The sequence below is a fragment of the Syzygium oleosum genome, unplaced genomic scaffold, assembly GCF_021117445.2.
Source record: "Syzygium oleosum isolate NSW1041296 unplaced genomic scaffold, Sole_v2.1 Sole_v2.26, whole genome shotgun sequence".
In the NCBI taxonomy this organism is placed as follows: Eukaryota; Viridiplantae; Streptophyta; class Magnoliopsida; order Myrtales; family Myrtaceae; genus Syzygium; species Syzygium oleosum.
Genome location: NW_026607510.1, coordinates 4505785 through 4525103, shown reverse-complemented (window position 1 = coordinate 4525103; position 19319 = coordinate 4505785). Strand labels below are relative to the sequence as shown.

At 41.3% G+C, this 19319-nt stretch overlaps 1 protein-coding gene and 1 pseudogene across 1 annotated transcript; both read right to left on the bottom strand.

The window, feature by feature from the left end:
- Positions 1-1199: 1199 nt before the first annotated feature.
- Positions 1200-3690, bottom strand: LOC115681965 (uncharacterized). Its single transcript, XM_030606076.2, has 2 exons — positions 3368-3690; positions 1200-1314 (listed from the first exon to the last, which is right to left on the bottom strand). The coding sequence occupies exons 1-2, from the start codon at positions 3688-3690 to the stop codon at positions 1200-1202; spliced, it is 438 nt and encodes a 145-aa protein (XP_030461936.2).
- A 3547-nt stretch (positions 3691-7237) lies between these two features.
- LOC115681966 (omega-amidase, chloroplastic-like) lies at positions 7238-10265 on the bottom strand (annotated as a pseudogene).
- Positions 10266-19319: the final 9054 nt, after the last annotated feature.

Here is a 19319-nt window from a genome sequence, read left to right as displayed (position 1 = left end):
CAAAAAAGTTTATAAGTAACTTTAGTTGATGTTGGCAAGTTGGAAATAGAGTTGGCACCTAGCGAAAATAATGTTGGCAATCTGAAATTGGAGTTGGTAACTTAAATTTAGACGGCGACGTCACGATGAAAGAGGAATTAAAAGTAGGTAAGTAACCCAAGTAATTAACGTTGGTAAGTAACTCAAACAGAAATGTTGGCAAGTTACGAAAAATAGTCGGTAACTCACAAAATATTGGCAATCCGAAATTGGAGCTGTTTCGGTAATCCGGAATTGGAGTTGGTAAGCTAGTAGGTTTAAAGATTGGTAAGTAACACATACAATTTTGATAAGTGACGCAAGTTAAGTTCGCAAATAACAACTTCATCAAATGTCAGCAAGTTGGAAAAATGCTATAGTTGGTAACTTTAAACTGGGGGTATCAACACCAAATGATTTATCCGAACCGGAACACGACCCGACCCGACCAACTTGTTATCTAATGAATTGATTCGGGTCAAGTTTTTGCGTTTCGGATCATGTCGGGTTCGGGTCAATAGTCCACACCTCTTTTATGATTCGGGTCGGGTATCATGGAAACCTGCCCTGACCCATTGACACCCTTTAAACTAGTTGGTAACATAGTCTATAAGAAAGGCGTTTACAACTACTGCTATTTAGCGTTACATCGTGAGATCAACTTATTATCTAACGAATCGACTAGTTCCGGATCATGTTGCTAGGTGCCAATGAGGAATCTCCATCTTTCAGAGAAGTCTCGACACCAAAACTCTCAGAAAGCAAGAACGACGTCCAGCTCTCCCCACATTCCGATGCCAAAACAAATAGTCCATTTACACAGTCGCTTCATTCTTAATCTCACATCAGAACCCCCTCCACACATAAATCTCTTTGGTTTACATGTCCCAGATCGAAAAATTTACATCGTTTCTTACATCGCCATGCTATATTGAAGGTACAAGGAGAGCATCAATGGAAGAAATCCACCTTGCATAGCGTAAAAATTCTGATGTCTAAATGAACGAAAAATGAAGTCGGACGATGATTTTACCAGACGGTATAAATTTGATCGATAGTCTGCCCTCGGTCGAATTCGACATGTAGATCTCATCAAGAACCCAAAATGGCCGGGGAATCTTGTGAAGAAAATGTAGCAATGTGTCTAAAACATGCTAATGATTTACCATAAAGAGAATTTGCTAAGGGACAGACTTAACTGAAGTGAAAGGATATCCTGAAGAGCACACATGGCTTATTTGAAGCAATTGTTCTTCCAACTGAGCATCCTCATGCATTATATGAAATGGAAAGTATCTGCATAAGCAAATAAACACAACCAAAGAGATTTCAAGGCCGGAAGCAAATCATTCATAAAAATTAGTACTTGGAGAACATTAGAACTCAGATATGCTTGTGCAAGTCATGGATAGCTTATCTAGGACGAACAATTTTACTTGATGGCTCATGACATCTGACGTACTTAGAAAGTATTTTGATCACTATTGACATTATCAAGAGGGAAAATTTCAAATAAAGATATGAAATTAGGGTCATTTTCTCAAAAAGGGTCTGGAGTGGACTTTGTCTCGTATAAGGACCTAATCTCCATTCAATTTAGGGAGTCATCCAATTTTTTTCAGTTGCAATTTTTTGGACGAAATTGCCCCTTTTCTAATCGTTGGAAAAAGTCAACCTGCGAAGATTTGGTCGACCGTGAGTTTAAGCCCTTATTTGAGACTACCTTGGCCACTTTAAGTCTTTATTTGAGACAAAATCCATTTTGGGGCCTTCTTTTATGGAAATTGACCCTACTAACGGCCCTTATTTAAAATTTTCGCTTATCAAGATGAGAGATTTCTCCGAAGCATCATGTCATCCTCCTTGATCAGCTTCACCATTCGTTGAATCACTTAAGAGAATGAAAATAATCCCTTGTTATCAAGGAATGTGACTGAGTTCGACCTAACTATTTTATGTATATACGGTAAATCTTGAGTGGGAGGTTCACAGTGTAGGGTTTCTCAAGTGCTAAAAACGCAGCGGAATCTATAAATTGAAACCCTAGACAGGATCCATACGTATATTGAAATCTAAACAGAAGTTCGACACGTACCTTTTGCAGATTGAAAGTAAATTGACAATCGATTGTGTCTGGATTAGCGCTAGGGGTGTCAATGGATCGGGTCGGGTCAGGTTTTCATGATACCCGACCCGACCCGAAACAATGAATATGTGTGATTGGCCCGACCCGAAACAAGACCCGAACATGATATAGCCACAATCGGGTCGGTTCGGGTCATGTTCGGGTCGGGTTGGGTTCGTGTTTTGGAAAGAGGGGACTCTGTTGAGGAGCTTTCTAATGCCAGAAAAGTGGAATCCCCCAATCTTTTGTCCAAGGGAGGATGCCTAGCAGGCTGGTGCTACCAGATTAAAACTTGCAGAAAAAGATTATTATAGGTTGACATCAGTTTCACATATTTCATGGATGGAAATGCAAAGTATAGTGTGGCTCTAACCAACATGTGAAATATGCAATGGAATTCGGCAACACAAGTTCTTCCAAAGAAAGAATATATCGCATTTTCACTACAATGGATGTAAAAACAGAAATTGGTCATGTTCAAAGACCAGCAGAATGACCTCGTAATATACAATCAAAAAACACGAAAATGCACTCTTTATCACTTACAAAAGTTCTAGAATGGAAGACTTCATTCAATTACTTCCAACAAAACCTGCTAAGCCTTCATAAAATCTTAACGATGGGATCCCAATAATGCGCATCATAATCCTCAAAGCATCCCACCTTATTTCAATATTCCAAAATAGAAAGGGACTTAACAAAACATCAAATAATCAACAGAAAACAAACATATAAAGAAGAAACACCCAGACAAAGCATATATTCCATTCTTCCCTTCTTCGAATAAGCTCGATAACCCAGAGGGGCTCAAGCAACTTGCTCAAGCATCAACACCAGAAGATAGCAACACCATCCATGAAACACAGCCAACAACAAAGAACAGAAGCACCAAAACCCAACTTTCAATCAAAGCACGAAAGCAAATCAAATCTCAGCACACAGAGAGACCCAGAAGATCGAAACCCCCTAACGAAGTGCGCGGTTTCACCCACACCCAAAATGAACAAACAAGAAAAATGAAAAGTGGAATATCGCATCACACTACAACACAGCAACCCTCGAACTCCCAACAATTCAGCCCTCCACCAATCCCTCAGCTAGCCGAACCCCAAAAATCACCAGATCAACGCATCACCGCCCAGCCACAGTACCGCATTGCCGTTCAGATCCGAGGCGAGACGGAACCCGCACGGATCAGATCGAGAAAAGCGACCAGGAACTCACCGCATCACTTCCGACGACGAGGAGAGGCGGTCGAGCTCGTCCATCATGACGGCGAGGTCGTCGTCGATGCAGCGGGAGATGAGGGCGTCGAGGTCGGAGTCGGGGAGCTGGTACTTGAGGGCGAAGGGGGGCGCGACGGCGAGGGTGGGGGAGACGGGGGAGGCGGCCGTGGAGGCGCGGTCGACGGTGACGATGCGGGTCTCGCCGCCGTGGTAGAAGAGGGACTTGGAATGGGAGCGTGGGGCCACGCCTACGCTGTAGCTGCACATGAGGCGGAGCTTCGAGGAGGCAGAGGGTCGCGGCGGCGGCGACGGCGGCTCCATCGCGGCGGAGAGAGACGTGGAAGAGAGATTGCAAAAGAGATTGCAGAAGAGGTGAGAGAGGGAGAGAGATGTGGAAGAGAGATGTAAGGGTTTCTTGTTTGGGTTTTCTTGTTTGGGTTGGGCTTGGGTACCCAAGCCTAACAGATCCAAACAATACCCAATTTTGTTATTATTCTGCAAACAGTTGAGATCCAGCCCGGCCCAATAAGAAAATTTCATGTTCGGGTCGGGTCGGTTCGTGTTTCTGTTCGGGTATTGTGTTTGGTTTTGACACCCTTAATTAGCGCCTCAAGTATTGCGCCTCTACCGGTATCCACACACACGAACGGAAGTCTCCAACGATCCAAGTGCTAGCTAAAGATCTTGGACTTCTTTTCCTGATCGCCTTTGATCTTCGAGACTCTCTCAAAGATCTCTAAACAGAGAACGATTCTCTTTGTATTCTCTTGGAGGCGTTTTTCTCTTTTTTAGAGTTTTTTTTTGTCACCCACACGCTATATATATACATATATCCTCATTATCTACGCAAATTAAAAGAAGTAGGGCCGGGAGATTTGGGCCCGCCAAACTGTTCACCTTCAATCGTACGTTTAATCGTTATCTCATAACGTGCACGACCGCCTAGATAAGTTGAATAGGAGAATAAATTAAAATCTACTTCTTATTTTAAGTAGATCCCGGCGCACAGAAAATATTAACTTAATTCGCTATTGTGTGCGACCATGTAGGTTCACTAAACATTAGCTGTGTGCTCAAAACCCTTTTTGGCCCATAAGTCATAAGCGGTCTCTAGCAAGACATTATGACTACCTAAGTATAGTGAAGGTCGGTTTTTCGACACAACCTAATCCATAACTAATAGTAGAGTATCAACCTTGATTGATTCCTAGGGCAGATCACTAACACACAGACCATCCTGTCCCTAACCACTCAAGAAATACGACGATTGCATACTACATTGTCGAGTGTATATGTCAAGACTAGTCGTGCATGCCATGAATGAAACGTTACATGTTGAGCAGTGATACTTGATACAATGATACATCGTTCATATCGTTGTCTTGTTTTCATATCGTTGTCTTTTTTTTTGTGTAAATGTAAGTAGTATTTATAAGCTGACGTACAGAAGCTTAGGGGCATTCCCTAGCATTACAAATAGAACTAAGATTACAAAAAAATGGAGTGGGGGAGTCTCTATATAGTAGCCAAAGTTTCATTTGTTCGGGACGGTCTAAAAGATTTGTAGTGCGAAGCTCGCCCTCTGACAATTTTGCGAACTTTAGCCAAAATGATAAGGGCGTCATTTGCCTTTTGTTGGAAGCGTCTACGATTACGCTCCATCCAAATGCAGTAAATGATCGCTAGGAAAGATACCTTCAGAAATCTCGCCGCCAAGTCCTTACCTTTTGTAGCCTTGATCGTCCATTTAAGTTCATCATTCCATCCTTCTACAGGGCGTCGAATTCCGTATTGTGCAAGAATAGTGCGCCAAATGCTTCCGGTCCGTGCCTTTGGAAGAATAGATGGTCTCATTTTCCAGGACCGGACATACAAAAATTGCAATGAATATCTACTTCGGGTTTCCAACGTGATATGATTTACTCGTTGTTTGTAGTCTATCTCTACAAACTAGCCACCGATGAAGTTATGCTTGCTAATACCTCCTTTCCAGATCAATTGGGACCATTCCACAGCCGGTCTCACATTTCTGGTTTCATCGTATACCTCTTGGCAACAATATCTTGGTCTAGATATGATTGAAGCTAAAGCCGGTCTTAGTTGAAGAATACAACGCCAACTCCATGCCATAGAGCCCTTGATTTCAAGTTCATATCGTCGTCTTGTTTTGTCACAACGTTAAAGTTGTCTTTAAAACCAAGGAAAAAAGAGAGGAAAAGAACGTAATGGGAACAAGACTTCGTAATATTGAAAGTAATGGTTTTAGAAAAATTTTAGTTCAATTAAAGTTAAAAAATAGGAGGAAAATTTTTTCAAAAGAAAGTCGAGATAGATGTCGCTCATGGAGATACCACATGTTAGTCGAGCAACCCATTGAAAGTGCTTTGAAGCGCCACTATCCATTTATTTGACAAGAAAGATCCGTTGAATCTAGGCCTAATTCCCTAAAAAACCCCCAATTTTAGGTCAAATCTTAAATCTGTTCCGAACTTTTTTTTGTCTTAGAAAAACCCCAAAACTTTAAATCCAGTCCCAAATCTACCTCGAATTTTGTTTTGCGTAAAAAAAATCACCAAAATTCAATTTATTTTAAAAAATTTACCCCCGTGATCTAGTATACATCGATAACAAATCCACGTCAACAAAGTAATGGTTTTTTTTAGACAAAGAAAAGTTCGGAGCAAATTTGGACTGAACCTAAAAATTAGATTTTTTTTTAAATTAAAAAAAGTTTTTTGGGGTGGATTTGTTATCGTCCCTAACTTTCATATCTTAGAATGGTTTTATTTTGGAGAATTTCAATAATTTTTATGTGATTTGATTTGTTATTGAAGTGGAAATGCGACGTCGATTTGTACCTATCGCCCCATTACTTTGCTGATGTTGATTTGTTATCAACGTGAAAGTGCCACATCAAGTTGGGACTAGATCATGGAGATATATTTTTTAAAATAAATTGAAATTTGCTGACTTTTTTATACATAAAACAAAATTCTGGACAGATTTGAAACTGAACTTAAAGTTTGGGATTTTTTCTTAGACAAAAAAAAGTTTGGGGCAGATTTGGGACTGGGTCTAAAGTTTGGGATTTTTCCTAAGACGAAAAAAAGTTTGGGAGAGATTTGGGACTTGACCTAAAGTTTGGGGTTTTTTAGGGAATTCACCCCGTTGAATCTATTTCAAATCTAAACACGAGACATATTTAATTTTATGATTAATACCATAAAAAATCACAAATTAGTATACCTGTAACAAATTTATCCAATACTAATTTTTTGACCATCGAAAATCCCAAACTAGTACACGTATGATAAATTTACCCTCCATTAGTTTCGTTAAATTTTACCGTCAATATGTTTTCTCTGTACAAAATCGCTTTTTATGTCAATCAAATCGACACTTGTGTCACGACGACCCTTCCATTGTCACCCGCTGGATCGTCAACGTCCAGTGCGCCCACCTACTTTGGCTGAATCGGCCCATCGTCGACCTCGACATCGAGTGGCGCTCGAACCTCGAGCCTAGCGTCGTCCACCTTGTGGCTACCTTGCAATTGTGCGTCGGCAGCAGTTGCCTCGTCTTTCAAATCCTCCATGCCAAGCACGTCCCCATTAGGGGTGAGCGGTTCCAGGTTCCGGTTCGGTTCCGCTTGGAACCTGGAACCTACCCTCGGGTACAGGTTCCTCATTTTTTGGAACCTGGAACCTACCCGTCAGAACGTGGAACCTGGAACCTACCCTGTCACAGGTTCCAGGTTCCAACAGGTTCTTTTTTTTAATTTCGTTTTTAATTAAACAAAACGAAAATAAACGCAACAATGACTAGGTATTAAAAAACAATATTTCGCTTAGTAGAAAGGGGATATTATCTAACAACCTAGATCCATTTATGCAGAATAGAAAACACCAAGAGTTCAGCATCATATAACTTTATTATCAATGGATCAGTGCAAATATAATTAGTAGAATGATATTGTCAATAAAAGGCCAATTAGCAACACCAATAGCAAACCTCATTAATCTAGGAAAGAAACTTAAAACAATATAATAGTGGAGGAGGCAAAAACTAGCTAATTTGGAATCAATATTGCAAAGAGATATCTTCTATACAAAAAGCAATAGAGGACATATCGCAATGTCGTAAAAGCATTTATACAGCTAAGCCCCTTTTGTGCAAGGCTGACTTTGCTGATGTTCAACTTAAAAATCATTGGAAGGGATAAAACGAAAATAAATCAAAGGAAAACAATCCAAAGGTCCACCACTTAAGACATATATGTTTACTGTCAGAAATCTTCTTACTTTCGACGCATAGGCGGGCCGGTGGCGGCCCCGGCACCAGATATGCGATCAACATTGTAGGAAATGCAAAATAGACGAAGAGGAAAGGAAACCTACCTCTTGCAGCATAAATCATTGCCAATTCCTGAAACCGAATATCATAACAGATGCCTATACCAATACGTCCAACGTCTGCATAGAGCCAAAAAGAAAAGAAAACAATTCAAACAACAAATAGACCAGAAGACTCAGGCAACTAAATGTTCCATACATAGTTACTTAAGGAAAGAAAAGTTACCTTGTGGTGCTTGGCTTTCAGCACTCCAATGGAACCAAAAACACGACAAGCGTTGTACAATCGATCACCACATCTTTACGGGATTGAACGCCCACTATGGTAACCTTCAAGGCCTTAGCGGCTTGAGATAACATAGCAGTGAAGGAGATGAACCTCCATCAATGTCCTCGGCATAAACAAGGAAGCTATCATTTGAATAGGGGCTGTTCCATATTTCTGGCACGAGTCAACAAAACCATGAGGCAAAGCTGCGTGATTTTTCCTTCCTTTTATAGAACGGCGCAGTTGCAAATATGGCTGATTTTTTTGGAAGCCAAAGCTTGCGATATAAAAACATAGCAATTACATAAGCATCAATAAGAACTTAGCCACGAAGTCACCCAAAGCGATGAAACAGGACACGTGCACACTCAAGATGCTTTTATCCATTCTTTCTTCTAGTGCACGCCTTCACAAAAGGGCATTTGATAAGGTATACAAAGTTCTTGTAAGCCATAAATTTCCCATTTTGCAATCGGGAGGCACATCCAAACTTTCCTGACTACACGAAATCATGCAAAAAAAAAATGTCATTTCCATAGAGTTAGATGATTGGATTATCATGAGATAACAATGAGTTATTCTAAATCAGAAGACGATCAACCAGGAAGATACATGCCTTTCCAGCTTTTCAAAGAGCGACACATTGTGCCTCTCGCTTACGAAGGGCGACATACATAAACCCAGATACTGGTATCTAACATTTTTGTTACGAATAAAGAAGAATGAACTTCTTAGACAGAATAGTAACCTCAACTCTTGGGATACCCATAAGTCTCAATAGTTTTTTGCGGTCTTCATTGTCTTTGTTGTGTCACCCTGCAATGGTATCAAAGCCATGTACCACATGCGCACACATATCTGGTTAGCTACATAGATAGGTTTTTCTGGAAAACAGAGACAACATCAAACTTCTCATCGAATAGAACTAAAATATTGCACAGTAAGGAAGTGATCAAAACAAAGACAAACCTTCACATTTAAGGTAACTAAACGTATTCATAGACAATTAAAAAAAACGAGAGAAAAGAAGGCCACATAATAATAAAGTACCGTTGTGCGAGCTCTTGCTTCTTCAAATCAGGAGGTTTACCATCAAATACGTAGCTATCATAACAACATAAAGCATAATTCAGAGAAGCACAAACTTCATTCTTCTTGGCATTCTATCCCAATGAAAACATTGGAGGTAAAGAAAAAAGCTTACACTTGGCTGTATCCCCGCTTCCAACACCTAATCGTTCGGTAATGCATGCCTTGCGAGATGACTACATGAGACGACAAATCAAAAAGCGGCTCAAAGTCAACACTTCCCAAGAACAAAGATCACATGGCAAGTACAAAATAATGTGACACACGTCGATCTCATATACATAAACCCCAGGTCCAAGCAATAACAATGCGAAGCATCAAAACGAAACTCGAGCAAAGTGGATTATCATTTCCATGGAGTATTCCGATGCCATTAGTGGTACCTGGTGACTTGACCAGCCTCATTGGTGAGCATCTGAGTCCCCTTCCTCCCAACCACAACCTGATCCCCTAATCAAAGACCAAAAAAAACCCCCAACACTGAAAATCCAAATCCCCGCCAACACTGAAACACACAATCAATCAGGAACATCAACTCATAAAAAGCAAAGCACTTAACGAGGAACGATAGATGCTCATGCTTGGCATCGACGGCGATCCTCCGTAGAAGTAACTCTCCGGCTTTTGCTCCTCATCGCCTTAGGGGCATTGTCCGCCGATGGCTTCGTCGGCCCTATCGAAATCAACGGACGACTCAATCAACAATGAAGAAGAGGGAGGTGGAACTACCTTGATGCCCATTTTCGGAAAGAAAAAAAAATTTCCCGAATCGCGTCGCGAGCATGGGCAATGTTCCTCTCTTTATCCGCCGTCACCGAAAGTTGGCATAGCCCGATCTGAAACTGAAACCACACCACCCAAAGAAAAGACGTCAAATTTCGAGGTCGCATCGATGATCGAAGTCGAGGGGTTCGAGCCCATGCCTTGGCGAGGGGAGGAGTGGGCAGAGGGAGCGCGGACGTCAACTGACGCTTACTCTTGTCCTTGCTCGCTCCCTTCTTGCGCCTCTGGCCACAGGCCGCTTGATTGGTCACCAAAAGAACCCAGACTCGGAAATCCGCCGTGGATGAGCCGGACCGTGGTTGATGAAGACAGAGGAAGAGCCGAGACGGACGCCGAACGGAGCGAGGAGAGGCGAGAGGGTCTCGTCGAGTCGTGGGTGTGGGGAGTGGGAGAGAGGGCGCAAGGAGGAGCAACCGAGAGAGAAATTTGTGAAGAAAAGTTAGGGTTTTTATTTTTTACTAGGAAGAGCGTCGGTTCGGTTCCGGTTCCGGTTCCGGTTCCGGTTCGGAACCGAGAGAAGCCGGAACCGGCCGGACGAACCGCGGTTCCTAAAAAATTGGAACCGAGAACCGGAACCGCTCACCCTAGAACCGGGAACCGAACCTTACCCGCCGGTTCGGTTTTTCGGTTCCCGGTTCTACCCTGGAACCGTGCTCACCCCTAGTCCCCATGTTGCTCCATGTGTTTCTCGCTAACCTCAACTACACATTCGTCAGTGTCGGTATCAAGGATGACGCAATGAAGCTGAGAGACGAATACGGGCTCGTCGTGTCACACATGGTCAACCTCCATGCACTTGACGGTGGGAGGTGGCAGAACCCATCATTGGTATATGGGGCTGAAGAAGTTGATCAAAGTTATACTTCAAAAATAACTCAAGAAGCCCAAGGAGATCATATTGAGCCAATGGAACAACAAGACAATGACAAGTCGTCAAGTTAAGTACGCGTGCCTCGATGCCTTTGTCACCTTTGAACTTGGAATGGCTTTGCAAGCATGGTCAGGAGTAGAGCTTATGTTGGTTGGTGTGCTGGGCTAACTGAGTGATGGTGCGCAGTATGATTGGCGCTGTTTTGCTTCGTCAAGTTTGCTCATGAACCGGTTAAAGGTTTTGTAAACATGGGATGATTGATTGCAATTTCTTTTTGTACATAAAGTTTTTGCTTGTCGGTCTTTACACGAGTTGATCTCTAGTGCATACAGTTCGTCAAATCTTATTTATACTTGCCATCAAACACGGGAAAACAATGTGAATTTCAAAAAAATAAAGTAAATCAAATAAAGCAAATTTGATCTTTAATTAAATTTTTGTGTACAGAAATGATTACAGCCTCACAATTTTATTTAAGGGTTAATACCACGAAAAACCCTAAACTGGTACATTTGTGACACATTTACCCCAAACTATTTTTTTGACCATAAAAAACCCCCAAACTGGTACACCTGTGACAATTTTACCCTGAACTATTTTTTTGACCACCAAAAATCCCAAACTGGTATACTTGTGACAATTTTACCCTGAACTTACCACAAAAAACCCCAAACTGGTACATATGTGACAATTTTACCCTGAATTAAAATTTTAATATTATTTTTTATTTTTTTCGAATTTTTATTTATTTTTTATTCTTTTCTTTTCTTTTTTTTTCATCTTCAAACTCTGGCCGCCCTCGCCGGTGTCGGGCGAGGGCCGCCCTCGCCGGTGTCGGGCGAGGGCGACCCTCGCCCGACGCAGGCGAGGGTCGCCCTCGCCGGCTTCCGCCTCTAGCCGATCGCCGGACCGGCGACCGGCCAGAGGTTGCAGGTGAAGGAAAAAAAAAGAAAAGAAAAGAAAAGAAAAAAGAAAAAATTCAAAAAAATTCAAAAAAATAATATTAAAAATTAGTTCGGGGTAAAATTGTCACATGTGTACCAGTTTAGAGTTTTTTGTGGTATGTTTGGGGTAAAATTGTCACAGGTGTACCAGTTTGGGGTTTTTTATGGTCAAAAAAATAGTTTGGGGTAAATGTGTCACAAGTGTACCAGTTTAGGGTTTTTCGTGGTATTAACCCTTTATTTAAAAGGGTTAACACCACAAAAAATCCAAAACCGGTATACATGTGACAAATTTACCATCTATTAGTTTCCGTTAAATTTTACTATCAAATTGCTAAATTGGATAATATGTGGCAGTTAACGGGTATACCAATTTAGGGCTTTACCCTTTTTTTGTCATAATTTTATCAATTTGTGATTTTTCGTGGTATTAATCTAATTTAACGGAAGCTAAGTTTGTCACAAGTGTATTAATTTGGATTTTTGGTAATAAAACAATTGGTTTTTGGATAAATTTATCGCAGGTGTACCAGTTTAGGGGTTTTTTGTGGTCAAAATATTAGTTCGGGATAAATTTATCTCTGGTGCATCAGATTAGGATTTTCCGTGATGTTAACCCTTAATTTTACGACTTCTGGTGTGATAATCTCTTTAAATTGTTAAGAGAACTTATGAGATATAAGATGAACCCAAGGGAAGCAAGTTTTGTATGAGATGGTGCTGGGAGTCGCTTGAATTCAATACCCCCATTGCAAATTCGCAATTGCAGTTAGGTGAAGAACTAATATAAAAAATAAAAAAAAAAAACAAAGACCTCTTTTGATCCTAATAATTTTAATTTTTTTTTTTATCAAAGTTAGTAATTCCTTCATCGTGATAACCTGCTCTCATCTCTATTTAACCCTGTACGAAATGCTTTAGAAAATACTCACTATTGCTAAAAGAAGTTGATGATAGAACCATACAAGCAAATGGTGCTGGTAGTTGCGAAAGTTGTTCGGTAGGATCCACATAGTTCGTGGCATTAGTTCAAATTCCTACTACATCTATCAAACGTTCACATGAACGATTTTTTGTCTCTAGAAATAATGTAAAAGGAATTGGGACAAAAGGCGTCCCATTACGATGATCATATATATTGGTTGAAATCTACAAACGGGACAAAAGCGATGCAATTGAATGGGTTTGGGAAAAAAAAAAAGAATAAGTGCACGAGAAATCTTAAAACTTATCGTGAAAGTGTAATCAAGTCCTAAAACTTTCAAACAGTGCAATCAAGTCCTACAACTCGTCAAATTGATACAATAAAGTCCCTCCGTTAACTCCGTTTAATTTTGCAAACGGAAAAAACATGTGGCACCAATGTGGCAGCTAATCAAGTGCCACATCAGAGAAAACTTTCAAATTTATGAAGAAGAAATGATAAAAAAAAATTAAAAGAAAGAAAGACGAGCACGTCCATGTGAATAGCCAGGCAACAAGATGAAAATGACCATGTTCATGTGAAGTAAGAGCTCAAAGCATGGGTGAATCCAACAGAAGGGGATGGACTCTGACACGGATTTAAGAACAGGAACCTCGACGAGGCTCGAGCGGCCATGACCGACTCGATGAAGCTCAGAGCTAGATCTAGGTCCACCATGGCTGACTCGACGAAGGAGCCAAATCTCATTCCGCGGCCTTCAAACAAGCCAGATCTAGCTCCCTCAGAGGCGGCAAAGCCAGATCCGGCTCCACCAGGGTCGACGTTCACCGGCCAGGTCGCAGTCGTGGTGGTGGTTTTCTTAATCGTCAAAGCCGACACAAACTTCTTTCATTTTTGCCCATACCCCTACAGGCTGTGGATTCTTGTATAAACCCCAAACCTGGAAATGGATTCAACTACACTTGAATGGCACCCTTCAACGTGAACAAAAGCCTGCCACACACTTCCCATGGCGGTTTCTTTAGACCCTCTTCGGTGCGCGATGTTTAGCAATGGATAATTCTGCTTCCGGATTGCAGAACATGCATCATCCTTGGAGTTTCTTACAAATAGTCTTGGCATTGACAATGTTTCTCCCGTTGTTCAGGTACATTTGCCTTTGACAAATGCAGTGATAATTTCCCAGAGTATGTGCAAGGATTCTTTTCGCCCGTTGTTGTGACATTGGACGGAGTTAACAAAGGGATTTGATTGCACGAATTTGACAAGTTTTAGAATTTGATTGCATTATTTGAAAATTTAGGTTTCAATTACACTTTCACGACAGATTATAAGATTTCGAGTGTACTAATATCAAAGAAAAAAAAACAAGAAGAAGAGAGAAACGATTTTCGCCAATTTGAGCTTTTCTGGTCTGTCTGATTAGTAGGTGCTATCCACTTTTAATGCACCACAAGTCATGGAATTTGAGTCCAGACTAAAGTTTTCAAACCCATAGTAAGATGTAACTAAGTAAATTACCTAGTCAATAAGTCGATCAGGGTCCTGTGCAACACCAACACCTCACCTTGGAAGGGTTCGACCCCTTCAAGGACACGTCGCTTCTCGAGATCAACCTCGAGATGGGGGAGGTCCCTAGCCTCGTCGGCGGCCCCTCACCATCGCAAGAAGACGCCACCTCCATTTTTCAAGATGACCATTTAACTTAAAGAAAAAAAATATATCGATGGGACCATAGTCGATGACCGGGGGAAGAACAGCAGAAGTGCCAAAAGTTGTGTACGGAGCTCACTTTGGTGCCAAAAGTTCCATTTGGATCACTTAAGTGCCAAAAAATTTGAAAAACGATCTTTCAAGTGCCAACTCCGATCTGATTGGTCGAAAATCTGACGTGGCAATTTTTTATTAGTATTTGAAGCCGACGTGGCTCGTCGGAGAGTACAGTCAGCGTGCAAACAATAAAACGACACCGTTTTATTCACGATACCTACACGGCGCCGTTTTATTTAGCTTCTTCTCCCCAAAATAAGAACCCTAATCCCCAAATTGAAAGATGGAAGGCGGAAGCTCAGCAGCGGCTCACATTCGGGATACCTAACCCGCGAAAATCAGAACCTTAAATCCCCAATTATCAGCTCGCGCTTGCAGATGGAGGACGGAAGCTTCAGCAGCGGCTCACATTCGATTAAAAAAAGCGAATTAGATTATGAGTGTTACTATTTTTGTGGGTTACCGAGTCCGAGAAGAACATCGTGGACTCAGTTAAATCCCGGGAGAAGATTCCATGGATGCGGCAGGTATAGAGAAGGCTCAAAGTGCAAATATTTCACATGGGTTGATGCCAAATTCTCCGGTCGAGCCACAGAAGTGATCTTGCAGCTACTTGAAGGACGACATCAACCTCCACCTACATTAATGGACGAGTTAGATGATGTCGACTCAATGCAAGCTCAAATGAAGGGTTTAACATCTTTAGTCAACCATTTGAAGAGGGAAGTTTCAAGGCTGAAAATTGAAAGAAACTTTTATCGAGCATTGATTGTGTTGTTGTTCTCTTGTGTAGTATATTCAAATTTGAAGTAAGCAATGAGAAGAAGTTTGTATGTTTGCCATAATCGAAGATGTGGAATATTTACTTGTATTGGGTCATTTGTAAGTAAAGTGTGTTACTGGTTTGCTGCAATTTGTATGGAACAAAAGGTTTTGTTCCAATCTATGGTGGAAATGGAAGGTTGGAGTTGGAATTTATTGGTTGTGGGCACTTCAAATTTTTTTTGCTTGGTTATGTATTGTATATATTGGTTTGCTTGGTTTTTGCATCAGATGTAATGGTTTGCTGCAACCATTACTGCAAACCATGAAGAAATTAAGGGGTGGTAACAATTCACAAGTGACTATTTCAGTGCCATAAGTTGTAAATAGTGATCGTTTCGGTGTCAAGTTTTTCTGAAAGTGATCATTTTAGTGTCAATCGCGATGAAAAAGTGATCACTCGTGTTGCACGAGTTTAAAAATAAGAACAAGTCAGTTTCAACTATGTTTCCATTGGCTTGCACCAGTCATGGTGCATGTTGTTGCACCAGTTGAGTTGCTGGTGCATCTTGTTCTTGCACTAGCTCATACAAGTGTTGGTGCAAGAAGACGCACCAGCACCCAGAGTTGCACCGAGAGCTGTGTTGGTGCAACAGGATGCATCAACAGCCACAATTGCACTAATGCTGTGCTAGTGCATCTTGTTCTTATACCAGTACTTGTATTTGCTAGTGCAGGAAGATGCAGCACCCACAACTTCAACCAGCACGTACATCCGGCACCTACAACTTCAACCAGCAACAATAATCAACCAACCACTTCCAAAAACAACATCAGCCTCATAACAAGGTGCAAGACAAGAAAATAACAAAAACATTGTCGCCATTGACATTGATTGATTCTTTACAAAAATAAACATGTCCATAAAAAACATCAGTCCCCCAATCAATCAACGATCCCCTCCCACCTAATATGTCAAAGCGAACACATAAAAACAATGGCAGCAATCCCCTTCAGTGAAGATACCATGTCCAGCACCCTCCCATTAGTCAATATGCACAACACCCCGGCTCCTTTTCCTTTTGCACTTTTGAATTGATTCATAATTCGGGCACTCTTTCGAACTGGACACGTAGGTTCGTTAACTGTCATTTCTGTCACATTCTTCTTAGCATCAACATTTTTTTTTTGTAGCACGTGTCATGTATGGGGACCTCTCCGTAGGAACATTGGTCCCATGATCAGTCGGTTGAGATAGAACTAGTCTTGGTTCTGTTGGTTGAGATGGGCTGGTGCAACTTTATTTGTTGGTGGCTGTTTTGAAGTCAGTACTCATTGTCTTCTTTTTCTTCTTTGTGCTCTTCTTTGGCTGCGCCCTTGACTCTTGAGTTGGCCCACCTTGAGAGATAAGCACCTCCGAACTTCTTCTAGGCTACAAAAACATAATTATATTGTTAACCAAATGAATTGAAATACCATAAATTAAATACATGAGTCCTACAAATCTTACATTGAAAATAGTCATTCCAGTACGTTCATCTGTGTAAATCCCATAATCATATTGCCTTATTCTTTTCCAAGAACCCCTCTTGTTATTTGTGGTGCATCACTTTGAGCAACTTGTGGGAAGCAATTTGTGCAACTTGTGGGGAGCAACTTGTGGGGCTCCTTTGTCCTTGTGCAACTTGTGCGGTTAGTCGTCTTCTCACCTGAGAAACACATAACAAAATTAAACTCAACCCATAAAAGACAAACACAACAATGTATAGCTTACTGGATATTTTTTCTTCGTTTGTTCAACAGTGGACTCAGTTGTTGTTGTTGTTGCTGTCCTGCCTATACTTGTCCCTGCACTTGGGCCTAGAACAGGGCCTTTTGTTGGCCCTTCAGTAGGCCCAACAGCAACATCTTCAGTAGATGTTGTTCCTGGCCCACGATCAGCTCTTGCAACAACTTCTTGTTCACGTTGCCTTTTCAACTGACAACCTTTCTTATTGTGCCCTTCCTTGTGGCAATAGGAACATTTCGTCTTCACCCCGGTCCTACTCATCCTCTGACTTGATGCCTCTCCCTCCTGTATTCTTTGTTTTTTCTTTAGCCTTCCTATTTGCTTCTTTAGTGGCAAAGGTAGAGGGCCTTCACGATTTGTTGGCTCCCAAAATTTGCTACTTCGGATAGTCTGCATCATGAATTGGTACAAATTAAGATATGAGCTTTTTTTGTACCAATCATGTAGGTAATCCTCTGGCCTTTCTTGCTTCATCAAAATGGCACAAATAGCATGGGGACAAGGGATTCCACTTAGTTCCAAGGCTCGGCATGAACACTTTCTTCTATCTAGGTTGACCACATACTTATCATTATTGTGAATGATCTCATATCCATTTTCTCCATTCCAAACCGGATGGCAGAACCTACTAGCAGCAACGTTCGCATCCAATTTCTTTACAATTCTAGGACCGCATTCTCTGCTCCACTTGGTAGCTTCATCTCTTTGCATGTGCAATCTGGTCATGACCATAACGCGAATATCATCAAGCATGCTGATGATTGGCTTGCACCTGGCCTCTAAAATTCTGCCATTGAAAGCTTCACCGAGGTTGTTGTCAATTATATCACATTTAAATTCTTATTTGAAGAAGGCCCGACACCCGATGCTTAGCTTACGTATGGATTAGTGCATCAAAGCCTTCCTTTGTCAGCTGCAACAACCCCTGTTTGGCTAATCTGAAGTCAGCCATGTTGGTACTCTTCACTATCTGCCAAAACTACTTCTGCAGTATATCTCCTTTGGAGTTCTTTGCCTAATTTGCATATATGTGCCTCGCGCACATTCTATGCTCAGCATATGGCATCAACTCAGCCAATGCAGGAACAAGTCCCTACAAAAATTCAAATCAACAAATACAAGTCAGAAAATACTCAAGTAATTAATATTAAAAGGGAATTAATTGACAATGGTATTACCTTCTGTTGGTCGCTCATGAATGCCCATCCTCCCCCATCGTTTATGTCAAGGTCAACCATTAAATTCTTGAGGAACCAGGACCAAGTATCCTTATTCTCAATCTTGACAACTGCCCAAGCTATCAGAAACATTTGATTGTTGGCATCTCTCCCTACAGCAGCCAACAACTCCCCCTTGCATAAACCCTTAAGGAAACATCCATCCAATCCTACAACTCTTCTACAACCAGCCAAAAAGCCCCGTTTGCATGCATCAAAACAAACATAAAATCTATCAAACCTAGGCCCACAATCAGGCAATGGCCTCTCTACAACCTCAGCATATACCCTACTAGATGGGTTTTGAACCACTCATTCGCGGGCATAATCCTATACCTGCGCATATTCTTCCTTGTACCGACCCATCAAAATTTGCATCACCCTCTGCTTAGCTCTCTTGCACTGATTCCTTGACACATTAACTCCTACCTGCTCCTTCACTAACTGCTTAAACTGAGGGCATTTGATCTCGGCCATTGTTTTGATTGTATTGAAAAAATGTTTCGATAACCACACACTTGTTACCTTTTTGTTATCAAAATGAATTGAACAAGTATGTTCCTCTTGGAAGGACCTAATCTGGAATCACCCCTTCCTACTCACAGCGCCATACAACTTCCAAGGACAATTGGGTTGTAAGCACTTAGCTCTCACAAATTCCTTCGTATTTCTAATGAATTCTACGCTCCTCTGTTCAACAATAGAACTCTCCACAATAGCTTCTTTTAATTGTTTTGCATCATCAAATTTCGTGCCGACACACAAAACAGGTTTATCGACATTTGGATCATAGCAAAGGTACTTACTTTTCCTTCGACGAACAGGTTCTTCATTATCATTCTCCGAACCAGCAGTTTCATTGCCGCAACTTTCTGTATCTTCACTTCCATTACCTCCAGCTAGAACTCCATCCAACTCAAGCCTTTCTCTTAAAGCTGGGAGTTTTTTTCTGAAAAATTCCCTTTGGTTTTATCTTGACTGTTGGAGTTCATCATCGTTTTCATCACTTAGGGAATTGACAATTGGCAAAGCTTCATCTTCTAACACATTATATTGAGCAACTTCCCATTCTAATCCAACGAAGTCTTCATCAGCCACATCTTCAACTGAGACTTCACCCACATTTCTATCAAAATCTGTCTCCCTCTCCTCCGTCACTTGGCTCTCATGTTGCCCTCCA

Bases quoted from the DNA above. Each gene is read 5' to 3' on its own strand.
- LOC115681965 (XM_030606076.2), bottom strand. From the start codon at position 3,690: ATGGAGCCGCCGTCGCCGCCGCCGCGACCCTCTGCCTCCTCGAAGCTC. The intron at 1,315-3,367 runs GTGAGTTCCTGG...TTGCTTATGCAG, and splicing joins TCGTCGTCGGAAGTGATGCG to ATACTTTCCATTTCATATAA.